This window comes from Corvus kubaryi, unplaced genomic scaffold (assembly GCF_017639235.1).
Source record: "Corvus kubaryi isolate FWS band 111438036 unplaced genomic scaffold, C.kubaryi_AGA036_p1.0 36731, whole genome shotgun sequence".
Taxonomy (NCBI): domain Eukaryota; kingdom Metazoa; phylum Chordata; class Aves; order Passeriformes; family Corvidae; genus Corvus; species Corvus kubaryi.
The window spans coordinates 1-14609 of NW_024580931.1; the positions used below are offsets into that span (position 1 = coordinate 1).

At 64.5% G+C, this 14609-nt stretch overlaps 2 protein-coding genes across 2 annotated transcripts; both read left to right on the top strand.

The window, feature by feature from the left end:
* Positions 1-688: 688 nt before the first annotated feature.
* On the top strand, positions 689-5864 carry LOC121660635 (cadherin-1-like). The gene is made up of 14 exons (XM_042020046.1): positions 689-1501; positions 1602-1733; positions 1820-1975; positions 2051-2195; positions 2310-2482; positions 2868-2996; positions 3100-3285; positions 3365-3609; positions 3715-3857; positions 3955-4182; positions 4674-4895; positions 4978-5108; positions 5203-5346; positions 5437-5864. The coding sequence occupies exons 1-14, from the start codon at positions 947-949 to the stop codon at positions 5647-5649; spliced, it is 2802 nt and encodes a 933-aa protein (XP_041875980.1). The 5' UTR covers positions 689-946; the 3' UTR covers positions 5650-5864.
* A 1032-nt stretch (positions 5865-6896) lies between these two features.
* LOC121660636 (cadherin-1-like) lies at positions 6897-14606 on the top strand (the record flags this gene model as incomplete). Its single annotated transcript, XM_042020047.1, has 16 exons — positions 6897-7049; positions 7141-7255; positions 10406-10635; positions 10736-10867; positions 10954-11109; positions 11185-11329; positions 11444-11616; positions 12002-12130; positions 12234-12419; positions 12499-12743; positions 12849-12991; positions 13089-13316; positions 13808-14029; positions 14112-14242; positions 14337-14480; positions 14571-14606. Coding segments are annotated over exons 1-16 (2472 nt in total), but the record flags the coding sequence as incomplete, so codon positions are not given.
* Between the last annotated feature and the right edge of the window lie 3 nt (positions 14607-14609).

Sequence of the window (14609 nt, forward strand, 5' to 3'; positions counted from 1 at the left end):
CCCCCCCTCCACCCCCCCAGCTCCCAGCCCCGGGGAGAGGAAGGCTGGGGACAGCCCTCCTTCAGCCAAGCTGGAAAAACAGGTTGTGCATGGCCAGGTGGGAAGGGGGGGAGTTGGAAGGGGGGGAGAGCAGGAAAGGGGGAGCGGGCTCTGAACACCCTCATTGAACCCCGTGCGGGCTGAGCACCGAGCACTCATTGCACTCAGTGTGGGGCTGGGGGCTTCGTGCTGCCCCTCGCTGCTCCCACGGGGCCCCGGGCCAGGGCCGAGCTCCGCGCCCGCGGCCGCCTCTGCTTCCCGCCTGCCCCGGCACGTTCCTGCCCAGCCGGCCCCACCGGCTCCCCAGCCCTGGCCGGGGGTCCCGCCGTGGGGCTGAGCGGGGCTGGCATCGCGCCGGTGGCTCCTCCTGGGCCGAGTCGGGGGCACCGTGGTGGGCAGGGGGGCAGCGATCGCTCGCCCTCCACCCACAGCCAGCCCGGATTCCTGGGCTGCTCGCGGGCTGACGGAACCCCGCGGGCCCCGTTCCGTGCGGCCGTGCCCGGCCCCGCACGGCCCCGCACGGCCCCTTGCCGAGGCGCGGGTCACGCCGGGGCGATGGTGGCAGTGCTGGCTCCGGAGCCTCGGTGCCGCTGGCTCCAACAGCTCTGTCGCAGACAAAGGGCGTTTGTTCGGGAGCTGTGGCCGCGCGGCCCCGCTCATGTGATGCCGGCTGACCGCTGCCTCGTGGCTCTGCCGCGCCCAGCCGGGACCCCAGCTAGTGACACCGGGACCCCGCCTGGCCGCTCTCCCTGGGGTTGGGGGTCCCGGGGGTTCTGGCTGCCAGGACACTGGGTGCCAGTGTAGGTGAGTGACTGCTGCCCTTGCTTTTATTGGAAAAGCAGCTGGAGAAGCACAGTGGTGGTGACACGCCACGCTTGGGGACACACTGTGCCACAGGGATACACCCATGTGGGGATGTGCTGTGCCCGGTGCCATACCATACATGGTGCTGGGGACAGGGATGTGCTGTGCCAAGTGCCACTTGCTCCATTGTCACTGTCCGGCAGGGATCCCGTGGCACACCAGGTCCTGCCATGTCCCATCCTGGACCAAAGCCAGGGCAGGGATGCACCGTGTGTCGTGCCCCGGTGGAATCCTGGCAGGGCATGTGTCACTGTGTGTGGAGCATCCCCACCACTGCTGTGACCCCACACCCCATGCTGCTGGGATGTGGCTGTGCTGCGTGTGCCCATGTCCCCAGAACCTCCTGCCACTCAGTCCCTTATCCCCAGTGAGCTTTGTGGACTGTGGTGAGTCGCACCATGCCGCCTTCCTCTCCGACGACACGCGCTTCAAGGTGAGCAGGGATGGTGTCGTCTCTGCCACCCGGCCCCTGCAGCTCCAGCGGGGGGAGATCACCTTCACTGTGCACACCTGGGATGCTGTGGGCAAGAAGCATTCGGCCAAGGTGATCCTGCGCCGGCGGTGGCACCAGCACCGACACCACGAGCGGATGCAGCAGGTAAAGGACAGACCCACTCCCTGGGGTCACAGCAGCCCCTGTCCCTGGTGCAGAGAGCTCACCAAGGGGCTGGCACTGAGCAGAGCCACTGTCCCAACAGGACACAGTACCCGACATGCTGATTTTCCCGGAGCATGGACATGGCCTCCGGCGGCAGAAGAGGGACTGGGTCATCCCCCCCATCAACTGCCCCGAGAATGAGCGGGGGCCCTTCCCCAAGAAGCTGGTGCAGGTACGTGTCCCCACAGGGACCAGGCAGGGGTGTCCCCAGACTGCTGGAACATGTCTCCACCCCCTTTCTTCCTGCCTCGCTGCCAGATCAAATCCAACAAGGACAAGGAGATGAAGGTTTTCTACAGCATCACGGGGCAGGGAGCAGACACCATCCCCGTGGGTGTCTTCATCATTGAGCGGGAGACAGGGTGGCTGGAGGTGACGAAACCCCTGGACCGGGAGCAGAAGGATAAATATTTGGTGAGCGAGGGGGGGTCTGTGGTGGGACGGGGGTGGTCCTGGGGGGCTGCACACACACTGACTGTGCCCTTGCAGCTCTACTCCCACGCCGTGTCAGCCAACGGGCAGCCCGTGGAGGATCCCATGGAGATCATCATCACCGTCACTGACCAGAATGATAACCGGCCCGTCTTCACCCAGCAAGTCTTTGTTGGCTACATTAAGGAGAATGCAAAGCCAGGTACGTGGGGGACTCTGAGCCAGGACCACACAGAGCCCTGAGCGGGAGCAGTGCCAGGGTGTCCAGTGGATTCTGTCCCATGATAAAATCTCCCTGGCTTGTCCTCGTGTCCAGGCACGTCCGTGATGACCGTGAATGCCACGGATGCAGATGATGGGATCAACGTGAACAACGGCATCATCGGCTACTCCATCCTCAGCGAGGAGCCCAAGGGTCCACAGCAGATGTTCACCATCAACGCTGAGAAGGGCATCATCAGTATCATTGGCACAGGACTGGACCGGGAGGTGGGCACCTTGCCATGGCCCAGGGGAACCTGTGGCAACTCCACAGTGGGATGTGCCATGGGGTAAAAGGGATGCTGGAGCCCTGGTGTCCATCTGGTTTTGGGACGTGCCATCCCTGGGTCACTGTCCCTGCCTGTAGGGGTGTCTGCAGCCTCGAGCCCACCAGGAGCTGTGCTGGGGACACTCCAGGGACCCCCAGCCTTGCTGAGCCCTGGAGTGGGTGCAGGGCCAGCCCCTCGGGTGGGCAGCTGGGACATCAGCTACCTCTGTGCCAGCAGGGAAGAGCAAGGCTAAAGAAGGGTGGATGAGCAGGCAGGCAATGCCTGGAGGAGGGGAACACCCCAGTCCCCACCCCAGCCCTAACTGGGGTGATTTTGCCCTGCAGACCACTCCCAACTACACGCTGATCATCCAGGCTGCGGACCAGGAGGGCACTGGCCTGACCAACACCGCCACCGCCATCATCGAAGTCACCGATGTCAATGACAACCCTCCTGTCTTCAACCCTGCCATGGTACCAGCCACCCCCAGCCGCTGCCCTCCCGGGCATCATAGCACGAGCCCCCAGCTGGGGTGCCTGGGGCCACACAGGTGACCGTCCCTGTCCCATTTTACAGTATGAGGAGTCAGTGAACGAGAACGAGGTGGGGGTGCTGGTGGCCCGGCTGCATGTGACGGACCAGGACCTGCCAGGCTCTCCGGCCTGGCATGCCGTCTACCGCATCCAGAGCGGGGACCCGCAGGGTGACTTCGAGATCACCACTGACCCCAAAACCAACGATGGGCTCCTGAAAACTGCCAAGGTGGGTCCTGCTGCCACATGGCTGCCTCAGCACCAGCTGACTCCCTTCTGGCACTACCCGGTTTCTCTCCCATCCTCAGGGCCTGGATTATGAGACCCAGAACCGGTACAAGCTTGTGCTGTCGGTGGAGAACGAGGTCCCCTTCACTGTGGCCCTGAATCCTGCCACGGCCAGTGTCCTGGTGCTGGTCAAGGATGTGAATGAAGCCCCCATCTTCATACCCCCAGTCAAGCAGGTGGAGGTGATGGAGGATGAACCGGTGGGATACCAGGTCACCTCCTACACGGCCCAGGACCCTGACAAGGACCAGAGCCAGAAAATCACGTGAGTGGAGGGTGATGGTGGCAGGGCCTTTGCTAGGGTGTCTGAGGGGCTGTGCTGCACCATGTGCCCCTTTCTCTCCCCCTGTTGACCCCTGGCTGCCCCCAGGTATCGCATGGGCAGTGATCCCGCGGGGTGGTTGGCCATTGACCCTGAGAACGGCATCGTCACGGCAGCCCAGCCACTGGACCGGGAGGCAGCGCATGTCATCAACAGCACCTACAAGGCCATCGTCCTGGCCGTGGACAATGGTGAGGGTGTCCAGCTGCTGCCCCCCTGCCCACTTCCATGTCCCCCTGTGGGGTCCAGGCCCCTCCCTGGGTGCCTCGCTGACTCTCAGTCCCACAGGATCGCCACACGATGCCACCGGCACGGGGACACTGCTCCTCCTGCTCCAGGATGTGAACGACAACGGGCCTGTGCCAGAGCCCCGCAGCTTCGACATCTGCAACCAGCAGCCCGAGGAGCAGACGCTGAACATCGTCGACAAGGACCTGCCCCCCAACACCTTCCCCTTCAGGGCAGAGCTGATGCACGGCTCCGGCAGCAACTGGACTGCCAGGGTGACTCCACCAGGTGGGTGCCACCTGCTCTGCTGCTGGGCCCTGCAGTGGGCACTAGGCCGGGGACCTGCCACGGGGCAAAGTCCTGTGCCAGTGCCAAGGGTGTTCCCAAGCCAGAGCTGGAAAAGGGGCTGGAGCACCAGGAGTGGCTGAGGGAGCTGGGGAGGCTCAGGAGGGACCTTCTCACTCTCCACAGCTCCCTGGCAGGAGGGTGCAGCCAGGATCTGCTCCTAAGGGACAGGACAAGGGGAAACAACCTCAAGTTGTGCCAGGAGAGATTCAGTTGGATATTGGGGAAAATTCATTAATGGAAAGTGTGGTCAGGCATTGGAACAGGCTGCCCAGGGCAGTGGTGGAGTCCCCATCCCTGGAGGGATTTAAGAGCTATGTTAATGTGGCACTTGGGGACATGGGTCAGTGGTGGCCTTGGCAGTGCTGGGGGATAGCTGGACTCAATAATCTTGGAGACGTTTTCCAACCCAAATGATTCTGTGGTTCACCAAGACCTGGTGAAGCTGAGCATGAAGAAGGAGCTGGAGCCGGGCGAGTACAGCATCTTCCTGAAGCTGCTGGACGGGCAGGGCAAGGAGCAGATCACGCCGGTGCGAGCCCAGGTCTGCAGCTGCGAGGGGCCAGCCAAGAACTGCGAGCGGCGAGCGTTCATCTCTGGTGGCATGGGGGTGCCCGCCATCCTGGGCATCCTGGGGGGCATCCTGGCACTGCTCAGTGAGTACCTGGGGACAAGGACGGGAGGGAGTGCGGGTCACCCTCTCCCTGCTGCCCTGACGCCCTGTCCCTGTGCCTGCAGTCCTCCTGCTGCTGCTGCTGCTCTTCGCAAGGAGGAGGAAGGTGGTGAAGGAGCCGCTGCTCCCACCCGAGGATGACATGAGGGACAATGTCTACCACTATGACGAGGAGGGTGGTGGCGAGGAGGACCAGGTGGGATGGCTGTGCCTGCTGGACCCTGCCCACCAAGTGGTGGTGGCAGTGCCCATGGCTGTCCCTCGAGCCTTGTCTCCTCCTGTCCCCCCAGGACTATGACCTGAGCCAGCTGCACCGGGGGCTGGATGCCCGGCCCGAGGTGATCCGCAATGACGTGGCCCCCCCGCTGATGGCGGCCCCTCAGTACCGGCCCCGCCCTGCCAACCCCGACGAGATCGGAAACTTCATCGACGAGGTGAGTCCTGGCCCAGGGGGGCCAGGGGGTGACAGCTCCCTGCCACACCAGCACAGGGGCTGGCAGGCACTGACCCCTCTGTTCCCCCAGAACCTGAAGGCGGCCGACACGGACCCCACGGCCCCCCCCTACGACTCGCTGCTGGTGTTTGACTACGAGGGCAGCGGCTCGGAGGCCACCTCGCTCAGCTCCCTCAACTCCTCCGCCTCCGACGGCGACCAGGACTACGACTACCTCAACGACTGGGGCGGCCGCTTCCGCAAGCTGGCCGAGCTCTACGGCGGCGGCGAGGAGGACGATTAGGGACCCCCGGCCCGCTGCCCCCGCCTTATTGCTGCTTTTGTGCCTTGGGGGTTCCCCCCGCCATGCCCTCCCACCCCAGCACAGCCCCCTCACCTCCTCGCCTGCGATTTTGTGGTTATTATCTATTTTTTAAGGTATGGAATGACGGCGTGTGATGCTGCGGATGAGGGGATGGGAGCTGGGTCAGTTTTAATAAAGGATTTGGTTTTTTTAGATGCTCCAGGCTGTGTGTCACTTTGTGCCCTGGAGGTCAGTGCTGCGCGCAGCCCTGCAGTGACCCCTCCCCAGCCCTGTCCCCCCTTGTCCACCCCAGTGTGGAACCTATAGCACAGCTGCAGTGTCACCCATGCAGGGGTAGTGCCCGTGCCTCCCCCAGGGTGTCTTTGTCCAAAAGGGGTGCTGATGGGCATGGGCAGGGCACTGACCTCCAATCTCTCCTCCATGGGGTGACACTGGTGGCATTGGGCATTCCTGGTGCTAAATCCCTCCTGGCCTGGGCAGCCGGAGCCCTGCAGCCCCCAGGCTGCCACCCCAACCCCCTGAGATGACCATGGGTGCTAGCATGGGTGGGCACAGCAGCCTCTGGCCCTGGCAGGACCCCGAGCTCTGGGGGTCTCCCACTGGCTCCAGGATCAGCTCCTGACAGGTGTGGGATGGGGGCAGCTGGTGGCACTGGGGATCCCTGGGGGTCCCTTTCCATGGGGTCACCCCCAGCTATGCAGTGCTTTGGGACAGAGGGGTGTGGGGGAAGCCAGGGCCTGCAGCATCCTGAGGGGCCCTTCCTGCCCGGGGGGTCCCTGGGTACGATGTTTGCCCCCACTGCAGAGCCGGGACCTGTGGGGCTGTGGCATGGGGACACCCTGGGGTACTCCTGGCTCCTGTCACCCACCAACACCCACTGCTCCCACAGCCCTGGACGGGAGAGGCAAGGAAAGCCCGGGGGCTCTGTGGCTGCAGCTGGGAATATCAGGGGCACGGGGAGCCGGGGGTACGCGGGACGGGCAGAGCACCAGGGATGTTGGGGGTACTGGGGACTGGTGGTGGGCTGGGGGTACCGGGGGCTGAAACGGTAACGGGGGTACCACGGTAGCAGGGACCGCGGGAGAAGTACCCCAGCAGTACCGTGGGGGGTACCGGGATACCGGGCGTAGGGGGTACCGGGAGTACCGGGGTCCCGGGTGCGGGCGGGGCGGGACCGCCTCCTGTCGGGGCGGGACGGGGCGGTTCCCGGCGGGGTCGACACCTGCGGGGCGGGATCGGGAGGGGACCGGACGCACCTGCGACTCCGCGGCGGCAGCTCCCGATCCCTCCGACACCAACCGGCACCGGCACCGGCACCGGCCATGGGGCGGCGGGCGGGCTGCTCGGTTCCGCTCTGCCTCCTCTTGTTCCTGCTCCAGGTGAGCCACGAAATGAGACGGCAGGACCCTGCCCGGGGCAGCGGGACCCTGCTCGGGACCCTGCCCGGTGCTAACGTCTCTCTCCGGGCAGAGCGGGCAGCGGCTGTGCCAGCGGGCAGCGTCGTGCCAGCCCGGCTTCACCGCCGAGACCTTCGCTCTGACGGTGCCGCGGGACAGCGTGGCGGCAGGACGGGCACTGGGACGAGGTAAGGACACGGAGACAAGCGGGTGTGGAGAATAGGGTGGCTGCGGGGACGGGACTGTGGGTACAGGGGGGTTGTGGGACAGGGGTGGGCAAAGGGGGACATGAAGCCGTGCCTCCGTGCCCGAGTGATGCCAGCGTGGCCGTGGGGACAGGGCTGTGGCAGTGGGGATGGTGCCATTGGGGTGGTGCCATCGCGGTGGGGACAGTGCCATGGCGTTGGGGACAGGCTTACTGTGGTGGCAGGTGGCACAGGGGACAGAGCCGTGGTGGTGTGTCCACATGCAGCGGTGGGGCCACGCTGAGGGCCCTGGTGGTCCCAGCGAGGGCACCAGTGGTCCTGGCCCTCCTGGTGGGAGGGCATCGTGGCGCGGGGGCAGCGGGAGCCGCTCCCCGGGGTGCGCCAGCGCGGGCGGCGCTGACTCAGGCGCCGCAGACCTGTTGGGGCCGGCAGGTTGGGGTGTGGGGTGCGCAGGCGCCTGCCCTGCCCCAAGCCTCACCTGGCACCCAGGGTTCACCAGGGTGAGCCCTCCTTTGGACCCTCAGTGTAGGCCCCCAGGGCAGCTCTTGGAATGGGGACAAGGCACCACGATGGGCTCCTAGGCTTTTGGGGACATAGTGTCCCGCTATGCTGGCACCAAAGCCCTGTTCTGGTGTGACAAGGGAGCACTGGGGATCTGTGTGCTGGGCACCTGCTGCCACTCTGCGGTCCCCAAAAAGCACTCTGAGGGCTCTGGGGCTGCACAGTGGCCATTACCATCTGCACCAGTTCATGGCTGAGAGTGGTGCTGGCACTGTGGTGTGTGTGCCAGGGTGGCTGAGTGGGGACAGAGCTGAGGGGTACTGAGCACCCAGTGCTGCAGCAGGGGCTCCCAAACATCCTCAGCTCCGTAACGGCTTCACCTGGGAGAGCCAGGAATTGGACCCTACGTCATACCCCAGGAATTGTGTTTGTTTGCCTTCTGGTTGATCGTTAACGTGCAGAAGCCAATGTCCATGAGGGCTGGGCCTGATACCAGGGTGACGACCAGGCCTGTGACTTCCCTGCAGCACCGGGACCTGCGGAAAATCCTCTGTCCTGGCACCAGCACTTTCAGTTTTGGGTTCCGGGCACAGTCAGGGCGTGGGAGGAAGGAAGGGGCCATCTGCCCTTGAGGCCTGTGTGGCACCCAGTGATTCAGAGCTGTGCCACAGCAATGCCAGCCATGGGGGGTGGCTGAGTCTGGTGGGTGCCAGGCCATGCTGGGCCACAGAGCACCCCAAAGCTCACGGCCAGGCTGACGAGCCGGCCTGTAATTAGCTTGGTGAGTTGAGCGCGGTGCTTTCCCTCCAGCGGGCCCAGACAGGCCCTGCGCGGCGCCAGGGTGGTGAACAGCAACACCTGCGCGGGGGCTGCGGCGTCACCAGGGCTCTGCTCTGTGGGTCGGGGGGCTCTGGGGTAGTGGGGACGTGGTGGGGGCTGGGACAGTCCCCGTCAGCTCCGGGTGGAGAAACCTTGAGAGTCTGAAGTCACAGCGAAACTCGGGTGACGTCAGTGGGATGTGTCACCCTGCAGCACCTTCACCCTGGGGTGAGCCCCCCGCCCTGACGCTGCTGCCCGTGTGCAACACATGGGGTGGTGGCACTGCAGGGATGGTGACACCCTGCTCTGCCTGTGCCCAGCCCCATTGAGACCTCACACGACATGAGGTGGCTTTGGGGGCTGCCCTGTTCCCCTGTGTGGGGTCTCAGCCCCACACCCTCTTTGGCAGCCTGGTCGTACCAGAGTCTGGTTGTCCCAGTGCCCTATAGGTGGTGGTGGGGGGGACTGGAAGTGGGGGGCACCCCCTGTGGGACTCCCTGAGCTCTCCTTTTCTCCCACCCCCATCATTCCCAAGAGAGGGCCCCCCCTCCACCCCCCCAGCTCCCAGCCCCGGGGAGAGGAAGGCTGGGGACAGCCCTCCTTCAGCCAAGCTGGAAAAACAGGTTGTGCATGGCCAGGTGGGAAGGGGGGGAGTTGGAAGGGGGGGAGAGCAGGAAAGGGGGAGCGGGCTCTGAACACCCTCATTGAACCCCGTGCGGGCTGAGCACCGAGCACTCATTGCACTCAGTGTGGGGCTGGGGGCTTCGTGCTGCCCCTCGCTGCTCCCACGGGGCCCCGGGCCAGGGCCGAGCTCCGCGCCCGCGGCCGCCTCTGCTTCCCGCCTGCCCCGGCACGTTCCTGCCCAGCCGGCCCCACCGGCTCCCCAGCCCTGGCCGGGGGTCCCGCCGTGGGGCTGAGCGGGGCTGGCATCGCGCCGGTGGCTCCTCCTGGGCCGAGTCGGGGGCACCGTGGTGGGCAGGGGGGCAGCGATCGCTCGCCCTCCACCCACAGCCAGCCCGGATTCCTGGGCTGCTCGCGGGCTGACGGAACCCCGCGGGCCCCGTTCCGTGCGGCCGTGCCCGGCCCCGCACGGCCCCGCACGGCCCCTTGCCGAGGCGCGGGTCACGCCGGGGCGATGGTGGCAGTGCTGGCTCCGGAGCCTCGGTGCCGCTGGCTCCAACAGCTCTGTCGCAGACAAAGGGCGTTTGTTCGGGAGCTGTGGCCGCGCGGCCCCGCTCATGTGATGCCGGCTGACCGCTGCCTCGTGGCTCTGCCGCGCCCAGCCGGGACCCCAGCTAGTGACACCGGGACCCCGCCTGGCCGCTCTCCCTGGGGTTGGGGGTCCCGGGGGTTCTGGCTGCCAGGACACTGGGTGCCAGTGTAGGTGAGTGACTGCTGCCCTTGCTTTTATTGGAAAAGCAGCTGGAGAAGCACAGTGGTGGTGACACGCCACGCTTGGGGACACACTGTGCCACAGGGATACACCCATGTGGGGATGTGCTGTGCCCGGTGCCATACCATACATGGTGCTGGGGACAGGGATGTGCTGTGCCAAGTGCCACTTGCTCCATTGTCACTGTCCGGCAGGGATCCCGTGGCACACCAGGTCCTGCCATGTCCCATCCTGGACCAAAGCCAGGGCAGGGATGCACCGTGTGTCGTGCCCCGGTGGAATCCTGGCAGGGCATGTGTCACTGTGTGTGGAGCATCCCCACCACTGCTGTGACCCCACACCCCATGCTGCTGGGATGTGGCTGTGCTGCGTGTGCCCATGTCCCCAGAACCTCCTGCCACTCAGTCCCTTATCCCCAGTGAGCTTTGTGGACTGTGGTGAGTCGCACCATGCCGCCTTCCTCTCCGACGACACGCGCTTCAAGGTGAGCAGGGATGGTGTCGTCTCTGCCACCCGGCCCCTGCAGCTCCAGCGGGGGGAGATCACCTTCACTGTGCACACCTGGGATGCTGTGGGCAAGAAGCATTCGGCCAAGGTGATCCTGCGCCGGCGGTGGCACCAGCACCGACACCACGAGCGGATGCAGCAGGTAAAGGACAGACCCACTCCCTGGGGTCACAGCAGCCCCTGTCCCTGGTGCAGAGAGCTCACCAAGGGGCTGGCACTGAGCAGAGCCACTGTCCCAACAGGACACAGTACCCGACATGCTGATTTTCCCGGAGCATGGACATGGCCTCCGGCGGCAGAAGAGGGACTGGGTCATCCCCCCCATCAACTGCCCCGAGAATGAGCGGGGGCCCTTCCCCAAGAAGCTGGTGCAGGTACGTGTCCCCACAGGGACCAGGCAGGGGTGTCCCCAGACTGCTGGAACATGTCTCCACCCCCTTTCTTCCTGCCTCGCTGCCAGATCAAATCCAACAAGGACAAGGAGATGAAGGTTTTCTACAGCATCACGGGGCAGGGAGCAGACACCATCCCCGTGGGTGTCTTCATCATTGAGCGGGAGACAGGGTGGCTGGAGGTGACGAAACCCCTGGACCGGGAGCAGAAGGATAAATATTTGGTGAGCGAGGGGGGGTCTGTGGTGGGACGGGGGTGGTCCTGGGGGGCTGCACACACACTGACTGTGCCCTTGCAGCTCTACTCCCACGCCGTGTCAGCCAACGGGCAGCCCGTGGAGGATCCCATGGAGATCATCATCACCGTCACTGACCAGAATGATAACCGGCCCGTCTTCACCCAGCAAGTCTTTGTTGGCTACATTAAGGAGAATGCAAAGCCAGGTACGTGGGGGACTCTGAGCCAGGACCACACAGAGCCCTGAGCGGGAGCAGTGCCAGGGTGTCCAGTGGATTCTGTCCCATGATAAAATCTCCCTGGCTTGTCCTCGTGTCCAGGCACGTCCGTGATGACCGTGAATGCCACGGATGCAGATGATGGGATCAACGTGAACAACGGCATCATCGGCTACTCCATCCTCAGCGAGGAGCCCAAGGGTCCACAGCAGATGTTCACCATCAACGCTGAGAAGGGCATCATCAGTATCATTGGCACAGGACTGGACCGGGAGGTGGGCACCTTGCCATGGCCCAGGGGAACCTGTGGCAACTCCACAGTGGGATGTGCCATGGGGTAAAAGGGATGCTGGAGCCCTGGTGTCCATCTGGTTTTGGGACGTGCCATCCCTGGGTCACTGTCCCTGCCTGTAGGGGTGTCTGCAGCCTCGAGCCCACCAGGAGCTGTGCTGGGGACACTCCAGGGACCCCCAGCCTTGCTGAGCCCTGGAGTGGGTGCAGGGCCAGCCCCTCGGGTGGGCAGCTGGGACATCAGCTACCTCTGTGCCAGCAGGGAAGAGCAAGGCTAAAGAAGGGTGGATGAGCAGGCAGGCAATGCCTGGAGGAGGGGAACACCCCAGTCCCCACCCCAGCCCTAACTGGGGTGATTTTGCCCTGCAGACCACTCCCAACTACACGCTGATCATCCAGGCTGCGGACCAGGAGGGCACTGGCCTGACCAACACCGCCACCGCCATCATCGAAGTCACCGATGTCAATGACAACCCTCCTGTCTTCAACCCTGCCATGGTACCAGCCACCCCCAGCCGCTGCCCTCCCGGGCATCATAGCACGAGCCCCCAGCTGGGGTGCCTGGGGCCACACAGGTGACCGTCCCTGTCCCATTTTACAGTATGAGGAGTCAGTGAACGAGAACGAGGTGGGGGTGCTGGTGGCCCGGCTGCATGTGACGGACCAGGACCTGCCAGGCTCTCCGGCCTGGCATGCCGTCTACCGCATCCAGAGCGGGGACCCGCAGGGTGACTTCGAGATCACCACTGACCCCAAAACCAACGATGGGCTCCTGAAAACTGCCAAGGTGGGTCCTGCTGCCACATGGCTGCCTCAGCACCAGCTGACTCCCTTCTGGCACTACCCGGTTTCTCTCCCATCCTCAGGGCCTGGATTATGAGACCCAGAACCGGTACAAGCTTGTGCTGTCGGTGGAGAACGAGGTCCCCTTCACTGTGGCCCTGAATCCTGCCACGGCCAGTGTCCTGGTGCTGGTCAAGGATGTGAATGAAGCCCCCATCTTCATACCCCCAGTCAAGCAGGTGGAGGTGATGGAGGATGAACCGGTGGGATACCAGGTCACCTCCTACACGGCCCAGGACCCTGACAAGGACCAGAGCCAGAAAATCACGTGAGTGGAGGGTGATGGTGGCAGGGCCTTTGCTAGGGTGTCTGAGGGGCTGTGCTGCACCATGTGCCCCTTTCTCTCCCCCTGTTGACCCCTGGCTGCCCCCAGGTATCGCATGGGCAGTGATCCCGCGGGGTGGTTGGCCATTGACCCTGAGAACGGCATCGTCACGGCAGCCCAGCCACTGGACCGGGAGGCAGCGCATGTCATCAACAGCACCTACAAGGCCATCGTCCTGGCCGTGGACAATGGTGAGGGTGTCCAGCTGCTGCCCCCCTGCCCACTTCCATGTCCCCCTGTGGGGTCCAGGCCCCTCCCTGGGTGCCTCGCTGACTCTCAGTCCCACAGGATCGCCACACGATGCCACCGGCACGGGGACACTGCTCCTCCTGCTCCAGGATGTGAACGACAACGGGCCTGTGCCAGAGCCCCGCAGCTTCGACATCTGCAACCAGCAGCCCGAGGAGCAGACGCTGAACATCGTCGACAAGGACCTGCCCCCCAACACCTTCCCCTTCAGGGCAGAGCTGATGCACGGCTCCGGCAGCAACTGGACTGCCAGGGTGACTCCACCAGGTGGGTGCCACCTGCTCTGCTGCTGGGCCCTGCAGTGGGCACTAGGCCGGGGACCTGCCACGGGGCAAAGTCCTGTGCCAGTGCCAAGGGTGTTCCCAAGCCAGAGCTGGAAAAGGGGCTGGAGCACCAGGAGTGGCTGAGGGAGCTGGGGAGGCTCAGGAGGGACCTTCTCACTCTCCACAGCTCCCTGGCAGGAGGGTGCAGCCAGGATCTGCTCCTAAGGGACAGGACAAGGGGAAACAACCTCAAGTTGTGCCAGGAGAGATTCAGTTGGATATTGGGGAAAATTCATTAATGGAAAGTGTGGTCAGGCATTGGAACAGGCTGCCCAGGGCAGTGGTGGAGTCCCCATCCCTGGAGGGATTTAAGAGCTATGTTAATGTGGCACTTGGGGACATGGGTCAGTGGTGGCCTTGGCAGTGCTGGGGGATAGCTGGACTCAATAATCTTGGAGACGTTTTCCAACCCAAATGATTCTGTGGTTCACCAAGACCTGGTGAAGCTGAGCATGAAGAAGGAGCTGGAGCCGGGCGAGTACAGCATCTTCCTGAAGCTGCTGGACGGGCAGGGCAAGGAGCAGATCACGCCGGTGCGAGCCCAGGTCTGCAGCTGCGAGGGGCCAGCCAAGAACTGCGAGCGGCGAGCGTTCATCTCTGGTGGCATGGGGGTGCCCGCCATCCTGGGCATCCTGGGGGGCATCCTGGCACTGCTCAGTGAGTACCTGGGGACAAGGACGGGAGGGAGTGCGGGTCACCCTCTCCCTGCTGCCCTGACGCCCTGTCCCTGTGCCTGCAGTCCTCCTGCTGCTGCTGCTGCTCTTCGCAAGGAGGAGGAAGGTGGTGAAGGAGCCGCTGCTCCCACCCGAGGATGACATGAGGGACAATGTCTACCACTATGACGAGGAGGGTGGTGGCGAGGAGGACCAGGTGGGATGGCTGTGCCTGCTGGACCCTGCCCACCAAGTGGTGGTGGCAGTGCCCATGGCTGTCCCTCGAGCCTTGTCTCCTCCTGTCCCCCCAGGACTATGACCTGAGCCAGCTGCACCGGGGGCTGGATGCCCGGCCCGAGGTGATCCGCAATGACGTGGCCCCCCCGCTGATGGCGGCCCCTCAGTACCGGCCCCGCCCTGCCAACCCCGACGAGATCGGAAACTTCATCGACGAGGTGAGTCCTGGCCCAGGGGGGCCAGGGGGTGACAGCTCCCTGCCACACCAGCACAGGGGCTGGCAGGCACTGACCCCTCTGTTCCCCCAGAACCTGAAGGCGGCCGACACGGACCCCACGGCCCCCCCC